General features: G+C 49.1%; 4 protein-coding genes across 4 annotated transcripts; 2 read left to right on the top strand and 2 right to left on the bottom strand.

Annotated features, from left to right (window-relative positions):
* Positions 1-1585: 1585 nt before the first annotated feature.
* Positions 1586-2599, top strand: ESF2 (RNA-binding ATPase activator esf2; the record flags this gene model as incomplete). Its single annotated transcript, XM_051498545.1, has 1 exon — positions 1586-2599. One exon carries the CDS (start codon positions 1586-1588, stop codon positions 2597-2599), a length of 1014 nt encoding a protein of 337 aa, XP_051351479.1.
* Positions 2600-2796: 197 nt separating this feature from the next.
* On the bottom strand, positions 2797-3753 carry J4E92_007181 (uncharacterized protein; the record flags this gene model as incomplete). Its single annotated transcript, XM_051498544.1, has 1 exon — positions 2797-3753. The coding sequence occupies one exon, from the start codon at positions 3751-3753 to the stop codon at positions 2797-2799; it is 957 nt and encodes a 318-aa protein (XP_051351478.1).
* An 819-nt stretch (positions 3754-4572) lies between these two features.
* J4E92_007180 (uncharacterized protein) lies at positions 4573-6039 on the top strand (the record flags this gene model as incomplete). The annotated part of the gene is made up of 2 exons (XM_051498543.1): positions 4573-5393; positions 5442-6039. 2 exons carry the CDS (start codon positions 4573-4575, stop codon positions 6037-6039), a joined length of 1419 nt encoding a protein of 472 aa, XP_051351477.1.
* Positions 6040-6274: 235 nt separating this feature from the next.
* On the bottom strand, positions 6275-10123 carry J4E92_007179 (putative NRPS-like protein biosynthetic cluster; the record flags this gene model as incomplete). The annotated part of the gene is made up of 1 exon (XM_051498542.1): positions 6275-10123. One exon carries the CDS (start codon positions 10121-10123, stop codon positions 6275-6277), a length of 3849 nt encoding a protein of 1282 aa, XP_051351476.1.
* Between the last annotated feature and the right edge of the window lie 2395 nt (positions 10124-12518).

The following is a 12518-nucleotide window of genomic DNA, read 5'->3' as shown; positions in this document are numbered from 1 at the left end:
CGGAGTCAAGTCTAGCGAGAAAGACTAGGGTATCAATTTACTATCTATTCATCATAAGCACATTGCTCCAAGCCCTCGAAAACTCAAGCATCAATCTCTGCCCTCAGATTACCCCGTCCACGAGCGATCGCATCGCCCAGATCCATGTTGGAGGCTTGTCCACGCACGCTCGAAATGAAACGGCGTCCTCCATCCATGTTCTTCTTGTGCTTCTCTTCCTCCTCTGCATCCTTGATTTCTTGTAGTCGAACGCGCTCAGCCCGCTGCTCCTCTAGCGATGTCGCCTCTGCTTGCATTGCAGCTAGGCGGTCAGCAGCGCTCTGACGGGCTTCCGTATCATCGGCTTTGTTTTCGACTTGTTTTTCGACTTGTCTTCTCGGTGGTGTACGGTCCCGTCGTCGATATATGTCGCGGTCGCGAAGATCACCACGATCCTCCCTCCTGCGTGGTGACCGAGTGCGGTCTCGTCGGCTGCTGTGTTTGCGGTATGGGGATCGTGAGCGGGATTTCGACTGTCTACGATGGCTGTCACGGTGGCTGTCGCGATCGCGACGATCCTCGCGGTCTTCCCTCCTGCGTGGCGACCGTGACCGATGGCGTCGGCTGCTGTGCTTGTGTTCGCGATCCCGGCTCCGTTCCCTGTCCCGGTTTTTGTGTTTCTTCTCTCGCTCCTTCTCTTTCCCGCGCTTTTCGGCGTATTTGGCCTCTTTCTGGGCATCCTTCATAGCCTTCAACTGCATCTCCATCTTCTGTTTCTGAATCATGAGAAGCGGATCCTGGAGGACCTTCTTCTGTGTGTCGCGAGCAGTGTTCGCATTCGTGTCGGCCGTGGCGGCGTCGATGCCAACTGCAGCACCCTTCTGAAGGCTTTGTGTATCGTTCGACTTTAGCAGGTTGTCGATCCTGCGTTTGCCCAAAAGGTAGCCCTCGCGCTCCTCTGTGACGCCGGCATCGCCGCTCGGGCCTGAATACATCCAGTCAACCCTTCGCTGTACGACCTTGCCGCCATTCTCAGCTTGCAGTCTCTGCAGCTGCTCGATTGCCGCTTCTTCTTCACGTTCCTTGCGCAACTTCTCGATCAGTTTGCGCTCCTCGAGCGCAGACTTCTCCTCCTTCCACACTCTTTCCTGGTTCTTGCGCAGGTGGGGATGCCACGACTTCTTCAAGTTGAGATCTCCTCCCATGGCTGCGAGAGGTGTGGTGTGTGTGTGCGGGTAGGTGAAGTTTGTTGGTGGGTTTGCGAGAAAGTTGTGACGCGCGAGTAGGTGTGTTCGTTGGTGGTATTGCGACCAAGGTGTGATGCGCGGGTAGGTAAGTTCGTTGGTGGGTGTGGTGGGTGTGGATGTGAAAAGGTGATGGAGGCTGGCAGATGAGTTGCGCGACAAAGTGCCAAGGCGCTAGGTCAGGCCCCACCCAAAAGTTGACCTCCGCGACTTCTCCGCAAAAGTTTCGAGCGAACGAACGCGCCCGTATACAGCCCGAATATTCACGTCACTACAGGCGTCTCCCGGCCGAAAGACTATTACGTACTCCGATAAGAGTCTATCGTATTGCAATCCGCAAAACAATTACTCCCCGCGCAACAATGGCGACGCGCAAACGAAACGAATACCTCGACGTTGAGGAAAGCGAAGACGAGGAGAGAGGCTATGACTCCGAGGAGGAGAGCAGAGCGCACATGCTACCCACGTCAAAGCGGCAAAAAATAGATCACGTCTCCGACTCCGAAGGCGATGCGGAGGAACTGGAAGATGGCGAAGAACAAGATTTCGACGAAGACGGTGCCGAAGATGGAAACGAGGGCGAGGAAGACGCACCGAAGCGCTTCGCCTCCAAGAGCGCCGAACTAGCACATCTCGAGAAACTCGCTGCGTCCCTCCCCTCGGAAATGAGATTACAAACCACGAAACTCGGAAAGGCCCTGCCACCCTCATCGCTCAAGAAAGACAAGTCTGGCGTTATATACCTCTCGCGCGTCCCACCTTTCATGAAGCCAGCCGTAATGCGCTCCCTCTTAACACCCTACGGCGCCGTAGGTCGCATATTCCTTACACCCGAAGACAGCACTTCCCGCACCCAGCGCCTGCGCAACGGAGGCACGCGTCGCAAGCTCTTCCTCGACGGCTGGGTCGAATTCCTACACAAACGCGACGCCAAGTTCGTGGCCGAGAACCTGAATGCGCAAACAATGGGCGGCAAGAAGAGGGGCAGGTGGCACGACGAAGTGTGGAATATCCGGTACTTGGGCGGCGTAAAGTGGCACAACCTGGTCGAGCAGATTCAGAACGAGAATGCTGAGCGCGCGGCAAGACTCAGGTTTGAGATTTCGCAGGGCAAGAAGGAGAACAAGGCGTTCTTGGAGAACGTGGAGAGAGGCAAGATGGCTAGTGGTATTGAGGCTACAAGGCGGAAGAGAGGGGAGGATGTCGATGGTGATAATGCGGCGACTGAGACAGCAGCAGCGATACAGGAAGTAGATGGGAAGCCAAAGAGGCGGAAGGGAAGGCTCGAGTTCTCGCAGCATACGGCTACGAGCAAGGCGATGAAGAAGCCTGAGCCGGGTCAGGACGTGAATAGGGTGCTGAGTAGTATGATGTAAAGCGACGCGCATGATATCCAGGAATATGAGTATATTTCAGACTTGAACCAATGTCCTCAGCCGTATTGGTGATGGAATCTAGTGCCGTAATGCAATAGTAATAACGCCAAACCCCCGATGCCTTTCTGCATGATATAACGCCTGCCCTCGAGAGCAAAATGCCAGGGTATAAGTATAGTATTGTTTTTGTGCCCCAATTATATCGCTGTTCCTCGCTCGAAGCTGTCCCGTATTTCGCTCGTGTATTTGTTGTAAAAGCGCGAGAGCTTGTCGTTGAACTGCTTGTTCTTCTGGTTGATGTACGTGACATCGCCCATATCCTCGGAGTCGCGTATGCCTCTCGCTGCCCTGGCCTTCAACCTGGCGCGCTCGCCCTTCTCTAGATCCTCTACTAGTCTGTCCACGGCTTCCTTCGATGGCTTGTGATCGTGACTGTACGCTTCGTCGACTGGGGTGTTTATGCGCCCTTGATTATCGACGGTGTAGATTTCTCCGGCATCTGTTTCAACGAGTTGCAGAAGTCCGGAGGATACTTGCGACTGCAGTTTCCTTGCCTTCTCCTCGGCATACGCCTCCAGATCGACCTTGCTCATCTGCCCAATCTGCCTCTTGTACACCTTGTTCGCCTCATTCCTGTAGTCGGCAAATGCGACCCCCTCCCTGTTCTTCGACTTCTTCTTCAGCCGTTTGTCCCAGCTCTCGCTCTCTTCAACTGTGTAGTCCCAATTTCTCTTGCGCTCGAAATCAGGGTCTTCGGATTTGAGGAGTTTGTACGAGGCTTTCTCGTTGAGGGCGCCAAGTTTGGAGATTTGCGCGAGGCGAGAACTGCGGTCTTCGGCATCGCGAACCTCGCGCTCTGTCTCTTTACGCCCGTTTACTTTGGCTGCTTGGAGCGCTTTGAAGCGGGCCATTCGCGCAGCGAGCGCAGCTTTCGGGTCGGGGTTTATAGTCGCACTGAGAGAGCTATCTTCCGTCGAAGCAGCTTCGTGGACTGTGGTCGCATCTTGCGCTGGCGCTCCATTCGCGCTCATGGTGTCTGATGCTTCGGCCTTTTCGACTTTCGGTGGTACGGATAAGGTAGTGATCTCCTCTTCGACATTTTGAGGGGCTTCGGGCGCGGGCGCCGCTTCGTCTGCTTTTGCTAGGTCGGCCATGGTGGGTTGTTGTTGCTGTGAGGGCAGTCGCTCCTCCACGAAATGTTGGATTGACGACTGCCAAGCCACTAGCGTGGCTTGCATGCGACAGCCTCGACCCTGGATGAGGCCTCATCACTCCCCAACATTACGAAGGCTAAGCACCAGTTCTGCAAGGTCGGCAACACACCAGATGTATCAATGCGCAAGTATGGACATGCTCGATGGCCTGTCTGTCGTGTCCCGACCCGATCTAACATGCGTTCCCGCGTTCCACCTAGCTTTCCGGTCACATACTACATATGGAAGGATCAGTGAGAGACCGACGATTAACGACATGTCGATCTCGTATCAAGTGAGAAGATCTTGATTATTGACTGCAGCGATTCTCAGATGTAGCGACGCGACTGATTCTGGGGCCATGCCCTATGTAATGTTCAGAAAGAGATGGATCCCAAAGAAATCGGACAAGGGTACCGGCATGGAGTAGACATGGTGGGGTCTTACCGCTCAAAACATGGCTCAATTTCTCGAGATCGCTTCTCGGAGATTTATATATGATAGCCATAGTACTTTACGGAGGTAAGCACCGGGTAATTCCACCACTCACAGCTTTACCGCAACGGCGGAGAACAGCTTGCAGAGAATCTTCCTCGTATACTGGTTGCACAGGAAGCTCGGTCTTGAAGCTGTTTGTGGGGCTCTCGACTAATAGCATCCCTGCAGCGTTCTCTTTAACATTTATAAAGGCTAAATGGAGATGATGCTTATACAAAAGCTTCGCCTACCGCGATTCACGTAGTTGTATCTCAAGTGACCAAGTTACCTCAGACTCCAGTCATGGCGCTCTCCAGCTACCTCATCCTGGCGCTGACGACCTTCGCGAGTACACACGCATCCTTACAACCTCGACAATCCTCCATTGTAACTGTCGACTTGACCAAAACCTACCAGACCATAGATGGCTTCGGCATATCGGAAACCTTTCAACGCGCGAACCAGATGCATGCTCTCTCGCCTACACTCCAACGCTACGCCCTTGACCTACTCTTTAACCGCACATCCGGCGCCGGCTTCTCAATCCTGCGAAATGGCATCGGTTCATCTCCAGATTCCAGTAGCGATCACATGGTCTCCATTCAACCTACGAATCCCGGTGGCCCGAACGCGCCGCCGAAATATGTGTTTGACGGCAATGACAACAGCCAAGTCTGGGTTAGCACCGAAGCAGTGAAGACGTACGGCTTACGCACTGTATATGCAAATGCGTGGTCGGCACCAGGGTACATGAAAACGAACAACAACGATGCAAATGGGGGATCTCTTTGTGGGGTTTCCGGCGCCACTTGTTCGAGCGGGGATTGTAAACAAGCGTACGCCAACTATCTGGTCCAGTACATCACCTACTACAAGAACATCGGGGTGGACATCACGCATCTAGGTTTCCTGAACGAACCAGATCTTACGACAAGCTATGCCAGCATGAGGAGCAATGGGCAGCAAGCCGCGGATTTCATCAAAGTATTGCGACCAACACTCGACAAAGCGAACTTTACGAGCGTAAAGGTCACATGTTGTGATGCCGAGGGATGGAGCAGTCAGCAGAGTATGATGAGTGCATTAAGTAGCGTGAGTAGCCTGTTGGGTACAATCACCGCACAGTAAGTCCTCCACCCAAACGCCAAAACCGCACACTGACCATCATCTAGTTCCTACACATCCCAACCCAACAGCCCAATAAACACCCCCCACCACGTCTGGCAAACCGAGAACGCCGATCTCCAAGGCGCATGGACAACAGTCTTCTACAGCAACAACGGCGCAGGCGAGGGCCTAAATTGGGCGAACAAAATCCACACTGCGCTCACAACCGCCAATGCCTCCGCATATTTATACTGGATCGGCGTCCAAGGCGGCGCAACAAATAGCAAGCTGATCCGTATCTCGGATGACAAAACATCAGTCATACCGAGTAAACGTCTCTGGGCATTCGCGAATTGGAGTAGACATGTGCGACCGGGTGCTGTCAGGGTGGGTGCGAGCGGTGGGCCGAGTGGAAGTCGGGTTAGTGCTTTTAGGAATGTCGATGGGAGTTTGGCGGTGCAGGTCATACAGGGAGGGACGGTGACGGGTGCCGTTACGGTTCAGGTGAGTGGTTTTGTTGCTAAGTCGGCGAAGGCGTGGATCACGGATAATGGACATGATTGCGATGAGATTGTGGCGACGGTGGCGGCGGATGGGGGTAGTGTTAGTGCGCAGGTGCCGGGGAGGAGTATGGTGACTTTTGTACTTAACCCCGCGGCTTAGTCGAGGGGTTATGCGATAGCATGGGGATGGCTGTGAAGGTGCGTCTCAAGACTGAATCTGACGAGAAGTTAATGAGGTTCATCATACTTCCGTAGATGGTTGATTTCACGTTTCTCTCAACGAAAGGAGTGGGCACAGATAATTCGCTACAAGTCCGTCAAAGTTTCATTGCTGTACGGCTCAATCATGATTCATATCGGCGTTGTATCGACCCGCTCTATCCACACAGTTTCGTTTAGATAGGCTCATCTCTCGGCTCAATGAGCACCTCGTTCACCGAGACGTGGTCCGGCTGCTTGAGCGCATACACAATGCACTCAGCAACGTTCTCCGGATCCAGTACCTTCGCTCCAGTTGGCTCACCAAACTTCTTCAGAGCCTCCTGATCTGTGCTCATACCCAGCAGATCCGTCGCCACATTTCCTGGCTGCACAGCAGTAACCCTCAGTCCGGTACCAGCAGTCTCGAGTCTCAAGCTTTGCAGTGTAGCTTCGACGAAGAACTTCGATGCGGAGTAAACACCGAGACCAGGGAAGACCTTTCGTCCAGCATCCGAGGAGATGGCAAGGAGATGGCCCTTTCCTCGCTTGAGCATCGAGGGTACGATGGACGAGATGACGTTGAGGAGACCTTTGCAGTTGACGTCCACGGTTTGGTTCCACTGGTCGGTGTATGTATTGGCCATCATGGTGAAGTACATGACTCCCGAGACGTTCACGAAGATATCGACGGGTCCAAGCTGGCTCTCTGCCGCGGCAACGAGGGCCTCGACCTGAGCCTTGTCGGTGACATCCGTCTTTTGCGTGATAACCTTGCCTTCGCGGATCACGAGGCGTTTCTTAAGGTCTTCAAGTGCGTCGATTCGGCGTGCTGCGAGAGCAACGTGGCAACCCTCCCTGGCAAGAGCAGTGGCGGTGGCAGCGCCAATACCGGATGATGCGCCCATGACTACGGCAACCTTACCGAAAAGAGGTCCTCTTCGTGGAAGCCTAGCAGAGCCACCAGCAGCATCCTGGTGCGCGGGCGGCTTTGGAAGCCAGCCACGTGCATACCAGTGTCGTGTGTATGTCTCAAGTAGTGTTTGGTCTACCTTTGGGCGCTCCACTGCGAGGCGCAGTGGCCTGGTCTTCGCGTTATCGAGCACCACAACATCTCTTAGAAACTCGACGCTTGGCATACCGCTTCGGAGAATATCGACTGTGAAAGCACCGTCACCACCCTTGGCAGAACCTCGCTTGTCGTCCCAAAGGCTAGTCCACTTCTCGAATTCCATCGGCTGGGTTGGATAACCTAGTGCACTGAGATCTTCGAAGACCTTGCTAATGTCGACTGGGTCAGGGTCTCCAATGTGGAACATCGTCTGATCGGTCTCGGTCTGGTTGCTAAGGTGCATTATGGCCTTGCTGACGAAGTCGACAGGAGTCATCTCCGCGCGCCAGCCCTTGACATCAGGGTAGTAGCCGATTCTGATCGACTCGACAATCATGGCTGTCAACAGATCCCATGCATTGGCGGCACCTGTCTCACTGTGGCCACTGATTGTTCCAAGACGATGAATCTTGATGGGAAGACCCCTTCGGCCGGCCTCTAGAGCGAGCTGCTCAGCAACCCACTTAGTCTGACCGTAACCGTCAGCTAGCTTGGTAACGTCGTCGACTTCCAACATGGCATCTTCTGACCATCCTTCGCGGCCCTTTGCAGGCAGAAGTACTCCGTTGGTGGAGATGTATTGCACGGTAGCACCGCCTTGAGCTGCAAGACGAAGAACCTCTCTTGTACCACCGACGTTAGGCTTCTGCAGCGCTGCATAGGGGTAGACCAAGTTGACAGTGGCAGCTGCGTGAACTATCACGTCCAGACGGTCGGCCAAGGCCTTGAATGTATCCGGAGCGAGACCGAAACGCTTACGTGACAGATTTCCTGGAAGAATCTCGACACGCTCCATGATGTTGTCGCTCCACAGACCAAAGTCCAGCAGATTCCTACGTATCCTAGCAATACCAGCAGGGATATCGTCCTGCGAAGAATCGGCAAATCGGACCATACAGACGATCTGGGCAGATGTGGTTTCAAGGAGATCTCGGAGCAGGAATGCGCCCAAGAATCCAGTGACACCAGTGAGTAATACAGTCTTCGCATCCTTCAGGGCACACATCTTGGCGTCTTTTGGCTGGATCTCCTTGTCTAATACGGAATCTGCTCGCAGAACGGCAGGCAGATTCTCCTGAACCTCGGCAGTGTGGCCATCCCGGATAGCCCGAACGGTATCGAGATGCCCATTGAGCGTTGCTGGAGTGGCGAGGCGTGCGACCGGCACCCTGAATCCGAAAGTGTTCGACAGACGCGCGGCGAGATCGGCAAGTAGCAGTGAGTGACCACCGAGATCGAAGAAGTTGTATTCAGGAGTGATGGAGCTGGGGCTGATGCTCAATATAGATGCCCAAATCTGGGTAATCTGTTCGATGGAGATCGGGCTCTGCTCGAATTTGCGTGCGCTTCCTGTAGGGGATGCAGGTCGAGGAGGAGGAAGTGCCTTGAGATCGACTTTTCCAGACACATCGCTCCTTGGAAGACTATCCATCTCGACCCAAAGTGCGGGTATCATGTAGTGGGCAAGATATGCCATCAGCATGCGCCTGGCGGTCGAGCTACGGCCTGTTCGGTCAATCTCGACTTCTGGACGTTCTGCAGACGCCTCCTTATCCCGCACGATGTACGCAACCAATTGTCGATCGATGCCTTCTCCGAAAGGTACAACAGCGCAGTGGCTGACTGCCAAGTGGTTGAGAATCGCGCTCTCAACTTTTCCCGGTACCACGGAGTATCCGCGAATCTTGATCATGGCGCCAACACGTCCAGTGATCTCAAGCAAGCCATTCGATAGAAGACGTGCCTTGTCACCAGTCCTGTACATGCGAGCACCGGTCTTCGAGCTGTAAGGATTCCGGATGAAAGCTTTGGCGGTGGTCTCGGGGCGGTTAAGGTACCCTCGAGCAAGCAAGTGTCCACCTACGCAGAGCTCGCCATTTTCTCCTTCTTCCACTTTCTGGCCACTCTCGTCCACGATATAGATGTATTTCCTGTCAATGAGTGGCGGTCCTACAGGGCAGTAGGCAGCATCCTTGTCCAGCTTCTCGAGCATATCCTTAATATCTCCGCAAGCGATCTCGTGAGTTTCGCATGCGCTGTACACATTGAGTAGGCGGGTATTAGGTAGAGCTTTGATACCACGGCGTGCAAGGTCGGTGGTCACAACCTCGCCGTTAAGCCAAACAGTCTTCAGGTTTGGCAGGCGCGTCTCCAGCGCTTGGTGACGTGCAAGAACGGCAGAGAAGAGTGTTGGTGTGAAAAGAGTCTCTGTGATCTTTTTCGAGGCGAGTAGATCGACCAGCATGCGAGGGTCATAGCTGGCCTCGTCCGGTACGGCAACGACAGTCGCACCTCGCAACAGCGGGCGAAGGATTTCCCAAACGAAGAACACATTGCAGGCCACCCGGTCGCCTGGCTGTATGTCTGAGAGTCCAAATCGAAGGTTATATGAGAGAACCGCCGCACGGTGTGGGTTGGCGATGCCTTTCGGCTTGCCAGTTGTTCCACTAGAGTACGCAACAAAGGCCAAGCGGTCCAAATCGGTCTCTTCGGGCAATAGCTTCAACTCTGACTCGCTCACCTGGCCGTTGGTAGTTGAACTGGTTTCATCCAGAACAACAAGCGGAGTGCTTCCCTTGATCTTGCCAACTTCGGCGCTGATAGTAACCACGACGGTAGGTTGAGCATCCTCTAGAACATCCGCAAGGAGATCGGGAGGGTAGGCCAATTCCAGGACCAAGAACGCACCGCCGGCCCGTAGGGCTGCTAGACAGGCGATCACATAGTCGGCGGATCGCGGCAACAGGACACCTACCAAGCTGTCACGGCCGACGCCATGACCCCGCAGCCGGTCGGCGAGGGCAGCGACTTTGTCGTGGAGCTCCTGATAAGTGTATGTATGCTTGTCGTCTTCCAAAGCAATCAGATCTGGGGTAGCTTGGACCTGTTTCGTGAAAAGTGCCGAAAGGTCCTTGGTAGTGTCGATGACAGACATGGTCTGGAATTTTCCAAAGGAGGGGCAGATGAAAAGTCAAAGTTTGCGAGTAAAGGGTACTCAACGTCTTATTTATTGAGTTGTACACCCCATAAGTCGGATCGACAGCCCTCGTTGAGTGATGCAAAGCGTGGGGAATTTGGCTCGTTGAGGATGAGGTGGTTCGCTAATTCCTTCGCGCATCATGGCACTTTCCTTGTCTTGAGGTGGTGCCGAGAGGCCTGCCGATAACGTCATTTGCTAGCGTTAACTAACAATCCAACAACCCTATATTATTGCTTAGTAATGCGCATTAGTCTTCTAAGAGAGCAAAAAAACACAAAAAGTAAACTAAATATCTAAGTAAAACGTCTTATTTAATACAGGTTATTTAGCTACTAGTCTAATTACTAGTAATATTAAATTTTATACTTAGTCTACCTATCTATACTAATAGTATCTATATACCTACTTATTTATTAGTAAACTAATAATTCTATAGTAAAAGCTAGTCTAAAAAAAGTAAGGTCTATTACTAGTATATAAAAAAATGTATTTCTAAAAAAGTTAAAATCTTATGTTTAGAAGTATAGGCGTTAGGTAGACTAAAGCTTAAGTTCTTAGTACTACTACTTTTAGCGTAGTAGTTAAAGCTTTTAAAATTTAAAGTAGTAAAATAACTATTTTATAAATACTAATATCTACTTATAGTAGAGAGAATTATAATATAATTATATATTCTTAATAGCTTATAACTAATAAAGCTATAAATTATAAAGTAATAAAATACTAAAATTTTTAGTAAGTAAAATTATACTTCTATATATATACCTTTTATTCTTATTTTACTACTTATAATAAATTAGAGATTTAAAAACTTATTAAAGATATAAATAGTAGCTTAAATCTAATACTAAAGCTATACTAGTACACTAAATAAGCTTTAACTATATCTCTACTTATATCTCTTTTATAAGTTCTTTTAGCGTTAGTAAGTTTAAAGCTAATTTTATTACTAGTTATATTACCTTACTAACTATAATAGGTGTATTAAGTTAAAATTGTATTACTAGTAAGATACTATGTTACAGAAAAGAGAGAGCTATATAGGTAGTATTTTAAAGTTTCTCACCTAATATAGAGCTAGGCCTAATTAGGTAGAGATTATAGGTTTAATCTATAACACTACCTCTCTCTCTTTTTAGAGTAAGTTCTAACACTCTATAAAATAAACTAAATATAGTATATTGTAAAAGCAAATACTATACCTAAATATAATTATAAAGAAAATACCTACTTTGCAAAGCTATATAGGCTAAAGCATCTTCTACGCTTCTACTTATAATCTACTACTATTCTCTCTTATATTCTTATTCTCTATTATAGTAGCTATTAGTGTAATTATAATTATATTATAGCGCTTAAGCAGCTTTATTAGAGAGGTTAAGAATATTAAGAGTAGATAGGCGTAGTTATAAAGGTAGAAGGTAGAACAAGTTTATAGATATTAGCTTACTTTAGACGCAGCGTTCTTACTACGCTAGTTACTTTATTACGCTGTTATAGGTTCTACTACCTTTGTCTTAACACTAGTCTAGTAGAATTACAATCTCTAAGTTAATATTACATAATAAAGCGTAGTAGAGCTCTATTATTAGATAATACGTCTAGTATAACTTAGTACACTATAGTCTCTTATAATATAATAGTTTATATAGTGTAAGTATTAGTTTAAGTTAAGCGTTGTATACTAGAATAATATATAAAGATAGCCTTTCTAACGCGTAAGTAATAGGTTGTAATAGAGTATTACGTAACTACTTATAATGTACTATTTACGTAGCTATATTAGTTCTAATTATTATTCTAATAAAGCGTTATTATTATAAGGTTCTATCTACTAGTTAGCGTGCTAAACTATGTATATAGCCTAGGCTTAGTAGGCTAGTAATAATAGTATTTAGTAATAAGGTTAGCTAAATCTACTAGGTTTATATACAGCTTCTAGAAAGAGTTATTAAGTTCTTTTAGATAATCTACCTACTATACATAGTATTATAGAAGACCTTTAGTATTACTATAGCTAGAGTTCTTCTCTTATTTATTAAGGCAGCTGTCTAGTATAGCTTTAATAGTGTAGTTAGTGTTATTATTAATATTAGAGTTAGTAAGCTTAACTAGTCTTTTAATATCTTAGGTCTAACCTAGTAGTAGATTAGCGTCTACGTAGTATAGTAACTAGAAATAGAATACGTTATAGGCTTATATGCCTAGTATAAGAGTAACTTTATAAGCTATATTATTAATAACGTAGGTTATTAGAAAGAGGCTCTAGTTCTTAAAATCTAGTAATTAATTTAGGTAAGTTATTTATAAGTTGTAAAAGTTAACTATAACCTTATTACTAACCTTAAAC

The sequence above is a fragment of the Alternaria infectoria genome (genome assembly GCF_024043175.1).
Source record: "Alternaria infectoria strain BMP 0036 chromosome Unknown scaffold_11, whole genome shotgun sequence".
NCBI classification, from domain to species: domain Eukaryota; kingdom Fungi; phylum Ascomycota; class Dothideomycetes; order Pleosporales; family Pleosporaceae; genus Alternaria; species Alternaria infectoria.
The sequence above is the reverse complement of the archived record's forward strand: the minus strand, read 5'-3'. Positions and strand labels throughout refer to the sequence as shown.